Raw genomic sequence first — 12,872 nt, forward strand, 5'->3', positions numbered from 1 at the left:
ATTCTCTCCCTTCTGCTGCGTCCTTAGGCATATTTCTCACTTCATGCACAACGTTCCTTTCCCGTCCCCGCAGAGACCTCGGATCTTGGTTCAGGTGAGTGGCAGCCCAGGACCTGCCGGGCCGGCCGATCTCTGCAGAACTGAGCCAGGAGTCTCTCGGAGAGTCCCGAACCCATTAAGCGAACGAATGGTCTCCTGCAAACTCCACTCCCCTGTCGCTCCTCTTTTAGTTCCTCTGGGAGGGGCCATTCACCGTCCACCTGCGGCCTTCCTCCCAAGTCGACCCCTGTTCTTTAGCTCTTCCCTTCGTCTGGCAGCTCTGGGAACAGGCTCCAGCTGTTCTTCTGCCTCACTGATGTCCGACTCCGAAGGCAGCTGATAACCGGCGTACGGCTCTGGCCCCCACTCTGCCTCCGACACAGAGCCTTCCCCAGACTCCCCAACCCTCCTCGGATGCCCGCTTTGCTAGTGGCCCACGGCAGTATTTGGCAGTTGTGTGTTTGTGCGAGAGGTTGCGTCGTTAAATCGGCTCCTCCCTCTTTTTCCGCTCCTTAGATGTCCCCCTACGACAACCTGCTCTTGTGCCAACCTGTGTCGTCCCCGTTACCCCTCAGGTAAGGGCGGGACGAGGCAACCTGGAACCGCGTCCAAATTCTGCCAGCGGGAAATGTAGAATTTTTTTTCTCCTCCCCCTCCTGTTTGCAGTGGGGCCAGCTTTCTCACCCTCCTGCAGACCGTGGGGCCCGAACACGCCGTGGCCCTGATGGTAGCTGTGCTCACCGAACAGAAGCTCCTCATCCATTCGCTGCAGCCGGACGTATTGACCAGCATCGGAGAAGCTTTGGTCTCGGTTAGTGTCCGTTGTGCCCGAAGGCAGGGGAAGGGGAAGAAATGGGGGGCTGGGTACCTCAAGAACACGGAAAAATTGGGGAGGGTCCCTATACACCTTGGCTATTAGATTAGTCTCCCCAAATTGTGAAGATCCTGGGGGATTCTGGGAGTTGAAGTCCACCCATCTTAAAAGCATTGCCTCCTGTGGAATGCTGGGAGTTGAAGTCCACCCCTCTTAAAGCATTGCTTCCTGCGGGATGCTGGGAGTTGAAGTCCACCCCTCTTAAAGCGTTGCTTCCTGCGGGATGCTGGGAGTTGAAGTCCACCCCTCTTAAAGCGTTGCTTCCTGCGGGATGCTGGGAGTTGAAGTCCACCCATTTTAAAGCATTGCCTCCTGCGGGATTCTGGGAGTTGAAGTCCACCTATCTTAAAGCGTTGCTTCCTGCGGGATTCTGGGAGTTGAAGTCCACCTATCTTAAAGCGTTGCCTCCTGCGGGATGCTGGGAGTTGAAGTCCACTCATCTTAAAGTGTTCCTTCCTGCGGGATGCTGGGAGTTGAAGTCCACCCATCTTAAAGCGTTGCTTTCTGCGGGATTCTGGGAGTTGAAGTCCACCCATCTAAAAACGTTGCTTCCTGCGGGATTCTGGGAGTTGAAGTCCACCCATCTAAAAACGTTGCTTCCTGCGGGATTCTGGGAGTTGAAGTCCTCAAGGCTTAGCAATTGTCCTGCTTGGACATCCCTGCCTGAAAATGTTACAGGCCAGCTGTGTTTCTTCCTCCAGATGATTTTCCCCTTGCGCTGGCAGTGCCCCTACATCCCTCTCTGCCCGCTCACCTTGGCCGACGTGCTGTGCGCCCCGGTGCCCTTCATCGTGGGCCTCCACTCCAGCTACTTCGACCTCTACGACCTGCCGCATGACGTCATGTGCGTGGACCTCGACACCAACACCATCTTCCAGTGAGTGTCCGCATCCTGCAAATTGCGACGGTCGTTAAGCGGCTCTTCGCGAGTGCCTGAAAACGGCCCCAAAGTTGCCAAAAATGACCAAAAAACAGAGCATTTCTGGACCATTTTTGAGGTGGTTTCAGGCCGTTTTTCATGCTGCTTTGGGGCTATTTTCGGGCCGTTTTTCAGAGTGTATTTTGGCCCCAAAACAACCTGAAAACAGCCCAAAAAATGGCTTGAAAACGGCAGGAAAAATGGCGAAGAAACAGGGTGTTTTCGGGCCATTTTTTCAGGCTGTTTTCAGGCCGTTTTGTGCTGTTATTCAGGCCATTTTTGGGAGCCGAAAACGGCCCAAAAACAGGGACGCGTGTGCCGGAAACCCGAAGAACAGCTCCCTGGCACACGGATGCATCCCGACCAGTTGCTCTTCCGGCACTCGGGCACACGCCTCTACACACACACGCACGCACGCATGCCCGTTCTGATTCGGGCACTACATTTTTTTAAAATTTCCCCCGTTTTATTTTATACGAAGGAAGATCAAGGCGGAGCTGCCTCGAGTTTCTTTCTCCACTTTCTTTCCATCCCGGGGCGTGCAATGTTTTTTCTTTTGCAGAATTGCTCCTCCAATTCCTTGAGGTGTCTCCTTTTGAATCCTTAACCCTGCGGGCGAGCGAGGGGAAACGGGGAGGGGTTTGTGTGTGGGGGGGTGTGTGTGATACTAGCGTTCCCGGGGATCCCCCGGCAGGAGGCACTAATCGTAGGGGCAGCTTTGCCGTGTGCACAGGTGTGAAGAACGGAAGCTGTTGTCGGCGCGCTCCCTCCCGCGGAGGCCCTGTAAAGTTCTACTGGCCTCGTTAAACGCCCAGTATCAACAACTGGATGAAAGTAAGTCGAAGGGGGCGAGAATTTGGCACGGCGGGTGGGCATGGATATCTCTTCTGACCCCCCTCGTCCCACACCAAAACACTCCAAGCCAAAGATACTTTACGGAATTTATTCCGTAAAGAGCCAAGGTGGCGCAGTGGTTAAATGCAGCACTGTAGGCTACTGCTAGATCAGCAGTTCAGCGGTTCAAATCTCACCGGCTCAGGGTTGACTCAGCCTTCCATCCTTCCGAGGTGGGTAAAATGAGGACCCGGATTGTTGTTGGGGGCAATATGCTGACTCTCTGTAAACCGCTTAGAGAGGCCTGAAAGGCCTATGAAGCGGTATATAAGTCTACTGCTATTGCTATTGCTATTCACAGACAGACAGGTCAATCTTTTTTGGGGGGCGGGTTTGGACACAGGATTCCAGGTGTGATAAGATAAAAGGAGACAGGAGGAGACAATCAATTGTGACGCAACGCAATTTCGCTGTGTTTCAAGAGGGCACCGGAGCCACGATTCATAGTTTGGGGCTTCGAAATAACCTAGATTTAATTTAATAATTGGATATGAGAAGGGAAGGTTAGAAATATTTTTGGACTATATATAAAGATTATTAATAATAATAATAATTATAATAAAAAAACACAAAACTATATACAGTTAAATTTTAACTAATTGGGGGGAAAATGCTATGATATAGGATATAGTTAAAGAAAGAAAGGATAATGATAATAAATTATATACAATGGAGGATTAGAAAACTTTGGTATTAAATATTATGGGAGTTTTAGCTAAAACAGGATATGAGGACTTAAATGTTAATGGAGGATTTCACAAATAAGTAAATGAAATGCCAGCATGTGGTTATGGATTGAATCTTGGTCTACTTAAGGATGAAGGATGTTTAAATAACTGTAGCCAAATAAAAGTGGAGGTATGATGATGTCAATATAGTAAATATTTAAGATATTTCAATTAATATGAATTATATTTGATGACGGTGGAAGAGATGCACAAAAGCTTTTTGCAACCAGCTGGTGTACTTTTTACAATATATGTTTGTTTTGAAAATAAATAAATAATTTATTTATTTAAAAAAAATAATAACCTAGATTTAGTAGGTTGCTGTTACGTTCCACCTGGTCGTAACCGGCCAGAGGTTCTCCCGAACCCCAACTCGGCTCTCTCTGCAAAATATTACGCCAGGATTCAAAGTGGGCCCCCTCTGGATCCCGAGGGGGTAAATTGGGCAGGTTTTGGCGTGTCCCCCCCCCCCAAATGATTCGGGCCATCCTTTTTGTTATAGTGTATAACCGTCCGGTCGAGGAGGCTTCCTTGGAATTCCTGCTGACCGACTACGACGTCATCTATGGACGCCGGAAACAGCTGGAGCTGGACATCCGAGGGGCGTTCCTACGATTCATGGCTTGTCTGTTGAAAGGCTACCGTGGATACCTCCGGCCCATCACCCAGGCTCCTTCGGAGAAAACCCGAGATTCGAGCAGTCTCTTTTTCCTGCAAGGTAGGAAAACTGAGCTCGTTTTTTGGGGGGGGGGGTTGACACGTTTTAGAGCAGGGGTCTCGAACACAAGGCCCGCCGGATTCGGCCCGCGGAGTTCTTAAAGCTGGCGAACGACCAAACTTAAATAGCAAACGACACACACACACCCCACGGTGCCTCGGGCAGCCAAAATGGGATGCGGAGGGAGGCCCCCACGCCGCCCGGTTTTGGCGGGCAAAGTGCTGCGGGAGGCTGTCCAGGCCCAAAACGGGCCATGCGGCAGGAGGCATCTGTCCTGTCTCCCCCGACTCCAGCCGGCCCCAGAGGAGAACTACGATGTTGATCGGGCCCTCCAAGAAATCCAGTTTGACACCCCTGTTTTAGAGCGAGCATCTTCCTTGGGGAGGAGATCACAATAAAGAGGCTTTTGTTAAACCGTGTTGTGGCCCGCCAGCAAAGTTGGCAGCAGAGCCGGACAGTGAGGAGGGTTGGGGAGGAAGATGGGCCAGTCCTGGAGTCTGGGGAAGGCTCGGACGAGGGCTCTGCGTCGGAGGCAGAGAGGGGGCCAGGGCCGTCTGACAGTTATCAGCTGCCTTCGGAGTCAGACATCAGTGAGGCAGAAGAACAGCTGGAGCCTGTTCCCAGTGTGCGCATACACAGAGTTGCCAGATGAAGGGAAGAGCTAAGGAACAAGGGTCGGCTTGGGAGTATGGCCACAGGTGGACGGTGAATGGCCCCTCCCATAGGACATAAAAGAGGAGTGAAAAGGGAGTGGGCTTTTTGCAGGAAACAATCCGTTTGTCCTGTCGTTAGATTCGTTTCCGGAGTGGGAAGATCTGTCCGTGAATTGCTCGCTCCCTCCTCCCTCACAGGTTTCCTGAAGTCCCGCGAACGGGCCTACCACAAATTCTACGGACAGCTTTTACGGACGCAGCTCTTCACTCAGTTCATCGAGGAATGTTCTTTCGTCAGCGACCGCCACGCTTGCCTGGAGTTTTTCGATTCCTGCGTCGACAAGGTAGCTGGAAGGAGATCTGAATTTACCATTCGGTCGGGTTTTATTTTTAACGGCTTCTCTTAATCTAGTCTTTAGGGAGCTCGAAGTTGGATGCGCGCCGCAGAAAAAGAGACGAGAGATGACGTTTAACCACAAAATTCTTCTCTCGCCGTCCTAAAAACTTGAACCTCGGTTGCAAGGGCTAGTAAAGAACTCATTGGTTGCTACTAAAAAGAAAGGAAAAGCAATTGGGGCTAATTCTCGACAATGGAGCCCCCGAATTTCCGTTGCTAAGCGAGACATAAGTGTGCTTTGCCCCATTTTGCAGTCTTCCTAGCCACAGTTTTAAGGGACTCGTTACAGTTGTTAAATTGGGAGTGCTGTGGTGGCCTAGAGGCGGAGTTCTTGCCTCACAATCAGGAGGCTGTGAGTTCAATCCTAGGTAGAGGCAGATATTTCTCTCTCCGGGCACAATGGGAATATATCGGCTGGACAAAACTCCTCATTGGTGACAGGAAAGGCATCTGGCCACTCTGCTAACTCCATTCAGTTGCTCAGACTCCACCTCGCAAAGGGTTGTTAAATGACAATGATGATTACAGTTGTTAAATTAATAACAACATCGTTAAGTAGACATGTCCATCACATATGATAATATTTCTGGTAATTGGTGGCATTTCCAACACTTCCAACTATTTAGACATGTTTTTGAGGCGGCGCAGAAGGCGCGCGCACAAGCAAAGCGCATGCACGAAAGGCCAGGCACAGGTGCCCGAAGTGAAGCGCGTGGTTGCGCGCGGGACGAACCATTGGTAGCAAAATGTGAAAGCCACCGCTGCTCTCCATCCTGCGTGAGCAGGCGAAGATCTTGAGATGGTTGCCGTCACGGGACGGTTTCCTTAAATTCCAATTTTCCGTCGTCCTTTTGTTGATCTGAAGGTCCAAGTGGACTTGGAGAAACCCGAGGAAGCTCCTTTGATTGAACTCGATGACACCCAGGGCAGCGAGCACACCGTTTTTATTATGCCCCCCGAGGAACCCACCGGACCCAACGGAATGGAGCTAGTGCCATCGTACAAGTGAGTCTGTCCCAACTGGGGAAGATGCGGATAGTCCACACGGGGGGTGGGATTCAAAAATGTTAGCCACTGGTTTTCTGCCCAGTTGCTGGGTGGGTGTGGCCATGGTGGGTGTGGCCTACTCGTCCTCCTGCATCATTGCAAAGCGGGAGGGGAGGAGTTTTCGCGCTCCCGAGGCTCCGGAGGTTTTCTTCCAGCCTCCGGGAGGACGAAAACGGCCTCTCCCGTGCTCTGGAAGTCCTCCGGATCTCTATGGGTAGTTCGTTCCGAGGCCCTGTACTTATCCGGCATCCAGAACGGGCTGCGTGGCGACTCCGGGGAGAGGAGTGGTAGGCTTGCAACTACCGGTTTGGCAAACCGGGTGTAAAATTAGCATCCGGTTGGCCCAAACCAATCCGGACCAGCTGAATCCCACCTCTTGAGCCCGTTTAGTGGCCGTTCCCGCCACTGAACGAATCCCCAAACAATGAATCTATGTGAATGTTTTGAGTAAAAACTTCTTTTGTTTTTTCTCCTCCTTCCTTGAAATTCTGCTTGGATGCCCCTATAAATCCTTTTAAGTCAATCGAGGCAAAAATTTCCATTAGTCCTAAAACGCCGTTAGGCTTAAAACGAATCTCCCTGCATCGCTCCAACTACCCACAGCTCTCCGGGTGGTTTTTTTTTGGTTTTTAGATACGATAGCTTCCCGATGCTCCAGACCAAGCTCTTTCAGCGGGACCAACTTATGCCCTCCCTGTGCCAAGCCCGAACCAGCGCCCCCAGCAGCCCTGCCCCTCGCCGCACCCAGCAGGTAAATATTGCCAGGTCTCTGTTACGTTTTGCAATCCAATTTCCCATCTTGGGATTTCCTGGTGGTCTCCCGTCCACATACGGGTCAGTCCTAGCCCTCCTGAGCTTCTCTCATCCCAGCCGAGGTTGTTTGTATTTTTTTAAATATATTTTTACATTAATACAGTGCTTAATAAACATCGTATTGTCTGGGTCAATAATAATAATTAACAACAACAAAACATCTATATACATTATTCATTAAATAATTGTGACACATTTTTCAATGTTCATTTGACTTGAGTTTCGTGTGTAATGAATAAAATAAATAATAATAATAGGAGTGTTATTTCTTTATACATAGTGATAAATCTATCATCCTTTTACTTGTACATAGTAGTGATTTTTCCTGTTCTAATTTCTCCCTCTATTGCCCAACCATTGATAAATCCCACATTAAAAAATATTCTGTATCTTCCTTTTCCTTTATCTTCAGTGTCAACTGATCTATTTCTCCACATTCTAATATTTTCTTTAATTACATTTTCATCTGTAGGAGTTTCCTCATTTTTCCAATACTATGCTCACTGCTGTAATATATAATATATAATATATAATATATAATATATAATATATAATATATAATATATAATATATAATATATAATATATAATATATAATATATAATATATAATATATAATATATAATATATAATATATAATAATATATAATAATATATAATATATAATATATAATATATAATATATAATATATAATATATAATATATAATATATAATATATAATATATAATATATAATATATAATATATAATATATAATATATAATATATAATATATAATATATAATATATAATATATAATATATAATATATAATACATAATACATAATACATAATTAATATATAATATAAATGTATAATATATAATATATAATATATAATATATTAAGAGCCAAGGTGGCGCAGTGGTTAAATGCAGCACTGCAGGCTACTTCAGCTGACTGCAGTTCTGCAGTTCAGTGGTTCAAATCTCACTGGCTCAGGGTTGACTCAGCCTTCCATCCTTCCGAGGTGGGTAAAATGAGGACCCGGATTGTTGTTGGGGGCAAATATGCTGACTCTGTAAACCGCTTAGAGAGGGCTGAAAGCCCTATGAAGCGGTATATAAGTCTAACTGCTATTGCTATTGCTATATATAATATATAATATATAATATATAATATATAATATATAATATATAATATATAATATATAATATATAATATATAATATATAATATAATATATAATATATAATATATAATATATAATATATAATATATAATATATAATATATAATATATAATATATAATATATAATATATATATATGTGTGTCTGTGTGTGTGCGTGCGTGTGTGCGTGCGTGCTTGCGTGCATACATACATATATACATACACATATACAAGCATATACACATAGATATACACATATATACATACATACATTCCCTCTATTGTATTTTTCGGGTATTAGAGAGATGCCCTCTGATGGCCGGCCACACACACACACACACACACACACACACACACACACCCTTCTTAAAAGGGTAACAGACTTGTGTGGCCCTCACCAGAGTCTTAAAATAGGCTATACCTATATTGCTGAATTATCCTCGTTGCATCAGCTTACAGTTTACAGCTTACAACCTTACATCAGCTGGCAGCCATTAAATCCTCAGTGCCTTGACAGGTATTCTGCCTAACAAGAATATTTCTGGCTTTGACGTCTATATATTTAAGCCGAGGTCGATGTTTTTTAATCACTGTTTTTTTAAATAAATAGTGATTTGTATCGCAGTTATTTATTTTATTTTTTTGTAAACTGACATTAAACCACCTTCCTTTCTAGGAGATTAAGGTGGCCCAGAAAGTCGCGCAGAAATATTCTTCCATGCCGGATATGTGGGCTAAATGCCTGCTTGGTCACTGCTACGCACTCTGGTTTATCACACTGCCCGCCTACGTCCGAATGGCGACTTCGAAGGTACAAGCTCTGCATGTCGCCTACGAGGTGCTGAAACAGATGGAGACCAAGGAAGTCGTCTTGCCAGATGAGGTAGGAGCGCCGTTTGCGTTGCTGCAGAGAATCTTCCCCCTTCAGAGTCTTCGGGGTCTTTTTGTGTGGGTCGGGGGGGGGAGCAGAAACCCCTCCTTGGGGTCTACTTCGGCTTCCTGGTGTAGGGCTTTGACCGAAGGCTGGAGTTCAATCCTTGGGAGAGGCAGATATTTCTCTCTCTGGGCACACTGAGAATATATCTGCCCGATTATAACTCCTCATTGGCAACAAGAGTGGCATCCGGCCACTCAGCTCCATTCAGTTGCCTGGACTCCACCCCGCAAGAGATTATGGGGTCGTTAAATGATGATGATGATGATGCTCAATCGTTGATCTTATGATGTCAGGACGGACAGACTCCAGTCTGGAGTCTGGAAGAGGGGGGCGTCTGTAGCCCTCCATATTTTGTAGAACTACAATTCCCAGTAGCCCACGTTTCCCAATTAGGCATTTTCCCCACCATCTATGGGACTCCCTGTTCATCCTGCTAGCCTGGCGCTTCCCAAATCTAAATAAATTACCCCAAAGTGGTTCGAAGTGGTTTTTCTTCGTGTAACCACGCGCACATTTGCCGACACAACGGGGATGTTTAAAGTGACCCGATAGCTGTACAATATTCGGAAATCTCCCAAAATATTCCCATGGCCTCCCGAAAACCGAAGACCCTACCACTCCAAGCTACGGTGTGGGAGAGGGCCCTATAAACAGTCCTTGAACTTTTACTTTCGCTTTCACTTTTGCTTTCACTTTCACTTTCTCATAAGTGGTTCTGCCTGAAGAAGGAAAGCATTGGGAAGCATTGGGATACACACAGTGGGTGCGGTGACCCCAGGTGACCTCGCACCTTAGGAATTCCCGCTGGGATTTCCCGCTTAGGAATTCCCACTGGGTTTAACGGAAACGGGGAAATTGGCATCCATATCCCCCCCTTCCCTTTTCTCGTTCAAAGGTGTGCTACCGTACTCTGATGCAGCTGTGCGGCCAATACGGGGAGCCGATACTCTCCGTCCAGGTCATGCTGGAAATGAAACGAGCCGGGATCGTCCCCAATACCATTACCTACGGCTATTACAACAAGGTATTCCCGCCCCCGCCTCCTCCTTTCTCCACCTTCCCCTGGGTTTAGCGTGGTTTTGGCAAGCAGCCAGGCGTTCTCGGGGGCACTCGAGGCGCACCTGTGCCATGCCGCGAGTTAAACCCGGCTTTCCCGTCCTACCCCGCCTCTTTCGCCGTAGGCCATTTTGGAGTGTAAGTGGCCGTCCAGTAGCCAAGGAGGCCGCCTTCGCTGGGCCAAACTGCGGAACGTCGTCCTCGGGGCCGCCCAGTTCCGGCAGCCCCTGCGCCAGCGCCAGCGGGACGCAGACTCACAGAGCCTCAGCCCTTCAGCAGGTACAATTGTGAAAACAGGCAAGGCTCAATTTATCCCCCACCCAGAACACGACCTCTCCAGCCAACAGGCTTTAAGATGGGGGAACTACAACTCCCAGAATTTTCCAGCCAGCATGCTTTAATATGGGTGGACTATAATTCCCAGAATTCCCCTGCCAGCGTCCTTAAGATGGATGGACTATAATTCCCAGAATTCCCCAGCCAGCATGCTTTAAGATGGACAGACTATAATTCCCAGAATTCCCCAGGTAACATCCTTAAGATGGACAGACTATAATTCCCAGAATTCTCCATCTAGTGTCTTTAAAATGGACAGACTATAATTCCCAGGATTCCCCAGCTAGCGTCCTTAAAATGGACGGACTATAATTCCCAGAATTCCCCAGCCAGCATGCTTTAAGATGGACAGACTATAATTCCCAGAATTCCCCAGCTAGCGTCTTTAAGATGGACGGACTATAATTCTCAGGATTCCCCAGCCAGCATGCTTTAAGATGGACAGACTATAATTCCCAGAATTCCCCAGCTAGCGTCCTTAAAATGGACGGACTATAATTCCCAGAATTCCCCAGCTAGCGTCATTAAGATGGACAGACTATAATTCCCAGAATTCCCCAGCTAGCGTCTTTAAGATGGACGGACTATAATTCTCAGGATTCCCCGTAGCGTCATTAAGATGGACAGACTATAATTCCTAGGATTCCCCAGCTAGTGTCCTTAAAATGGACGGACTATAATTCCCAGAATTCCCCAGCCAGCATGCTTTAAGATGGACAGACTATAATTCCCAGAATTCCCCAGCTAGCGTCTTTAAGATGGACGGACTATAATTCTCAGGATTCCCCGTAGCGTCATTAAGATGGACAGACTATAATTCCTAGGATTCCCCAGCTAGTGTCCTTAAAATGGACGGACTATAATTCCCAGAATTCCACAGGTAGCGTCCTTAAGATGGACGGACTATAATTCCCAGGATTTCCCAGCCAACATGCTTTAAGATGGACAGACTATAATTCCCAGAATTCCCCAGCTAGTGTCCTTAAAATGGACGGACTATAATTCCCAGAATTCTCCAGCCAGCATGCTTTAAGATGGACAATAATTCCCAGAATTCCCCAGGTAGCATCCTTAAGATGGACAGACTATAATTCCCAGAATTCCCCAGCCAGCATGCTTTAAGATGGACAGACTATAATTCCCAGAGTCTCCCAGCTAGCTTGCTGACCGCACGAACCAATTCTACTTTATGCTAAGGCTACATTAACACAGCCTTGCTCGCTTGACAGTGCAAAACTCCTCCTCTCTCTTTTATACCCCCGAAAAACTAGAGACGGTTCCTTCTGTGATTCTTTCTCCATCCGTTATACAGCTGGGGCTCAGCCGTCTCTTATCTGACGGTTCCCCAGGTAGCTACACCATCTTCCAAGGCCATTTTACTACGTAGATCATTCTACTTTACTGTAAGCCTACTATAAAACAGAAGCTTGCGGGTCTGAAAACGCACATCTCCCGCCATCTCTTTTACAGCCTGAGAAATTCCTTTTCCACCCGTTACGCAGCTGAGGGCTATGCTGTCTCTTATCTAATTACAATGACTTAACAGCAGCACAGATAAAACACCAGGCGGTTCTCAAAGGGAAGGGGGGGGCCCTTCCTCTTTTCTTTTTACCGGCAGACAGCAAAGAGGCCAAACCCCCCAAATATCAACCCCGCACTGGCCTTCAGCGGCAAACGACCTGGTCCGGGAGCAGCTTAAGAGAGAACCTGCAATTCTCGTCACTCGCGAAGAGCGGAAGCCTGAATTTCCCCAAGCAGGATATGCCAGCGAGCACATTCCTGGGTGAGTCTGAATCCGAGGGGGAGGGGATTTCGTTCTCCCAACAGGGGTGGGAAAAAAAATCAGGTACCAATTTTAAAATCTTCCCTGCAACAGGGAAAATGTTGGGCAGCCCCAAAACCGAAAGCAATAATATGCTTCCTCCCTGGTTGCGCGTCGCGCGGGACGGGCCTGGAAGCTCGGAGGGCAGCAGTCTTTCGGACATCAGCACTTTCTTGACGGACGAGAGCGACAGGTTAACGCTGAGCAGCGTGGAGACCGGACAACAAGAGGGAGCGACTCCGGGGTCAAGCCAGGCTGCTGAAAACCGTCGCCTGGGGAGCACCCCTCGCCGGAGTCTAACCGCCAAACTGCAGCAGTTTCTGTCCCCCATCAAACGACCTTCCGTGAAGCACGGTTCCAGCGGGGAGGTCTCCCATGGGCGCGGCGGATCTGAGCACCGAGAACACCCCTCTCGCCAGAGTCCGCTGGAGGGACACTTGCTGCTTCCCCCGGAGCGTCCAAGATCCACAGCCTCGGAGGTCGGTATTCC

At 47.6% G+C, this 12,872-nt stretch overlaps 1 protein-coding gene across 1 annotated transcript in view; it reads left to right on the top strand.

Annotated features, from left to right (window-relative positions):
* DENND4B (DENN domain containing 4B) overlaps positions 1 to 12,872 on the top strand; it is a 30,550-nt gene that overhangs the window by 11,341 nt on the left and 6,337 nt on the right. The window contains exons 7-20 of the mRNA XM_087705049.1: positions 28 to 94; positions 556 to 614; positions 706 to 850; positions 1,615 to 1,790; positions 2,566 to 2,666; positions 3,957 to 4,172; positions 5,024 to 5,169; positions 6,088 to 6,227; positions 6,903 to 7,020; positions 8,908 to 9,114; positions 10,064 to 10,192; positions 10,350 to 10,503; positions 12,179 to 12,343; positions 12,437 to 12,861. Coding sequence (XP_087561175.1) covers positions 28 to 94; positions 556 to 614; positions 706 to 850; positions 1,615 to 1,790; positions 2,566 to 2,666; positions 3,957 to 4,172; positions 5,024 to 5,169; positions 6,088 to 6,227; positions 6,903 to 7,020; positions 8,908 to 9,114; positions 10,064 to 10,192; positions 10,350 to 10,503; positions 12,179 to 12,343; positions 12,437 to 12,861 — 2,248 coding nt within the window. The remainder of the gene's footprint in view (positions 1 to 27; positions 95 to 555; positions 615 to 705; positions 851 to 1,614; positions 1,791 to 2,565; positions 2,667 to 3,956; positions 4,173 to 5,023; positions 5,170 to 6,087; positions 6,228 to 6,902; positions 7,021 to 8,907; positions 9,115 to 10,063; positions 10,193 to 10,349; positions 10,504 to 12,178; positions 12,344 to 12,436; positions 12,862 to 12,872) is intronic.

The sequence above is a fragment of the Thamnophis sirtalis genome, unplaced genomic scaffold (genome assembly GCF_051295495.1).
Source record: "Thamnophis sirtalis isolate CommonGarterSnake01/CBP01778 unplaced genomic scaffold, rThaSir2_p1.2 scaffold_2, whole genome shotgun sequence".
Taxonomy (NCBI): Eukaryota; Metazoa; Chordata; class Lepidosauria; order Squamata; family Natricidae; genus Thamnophis; species Thamnophis sirtalis.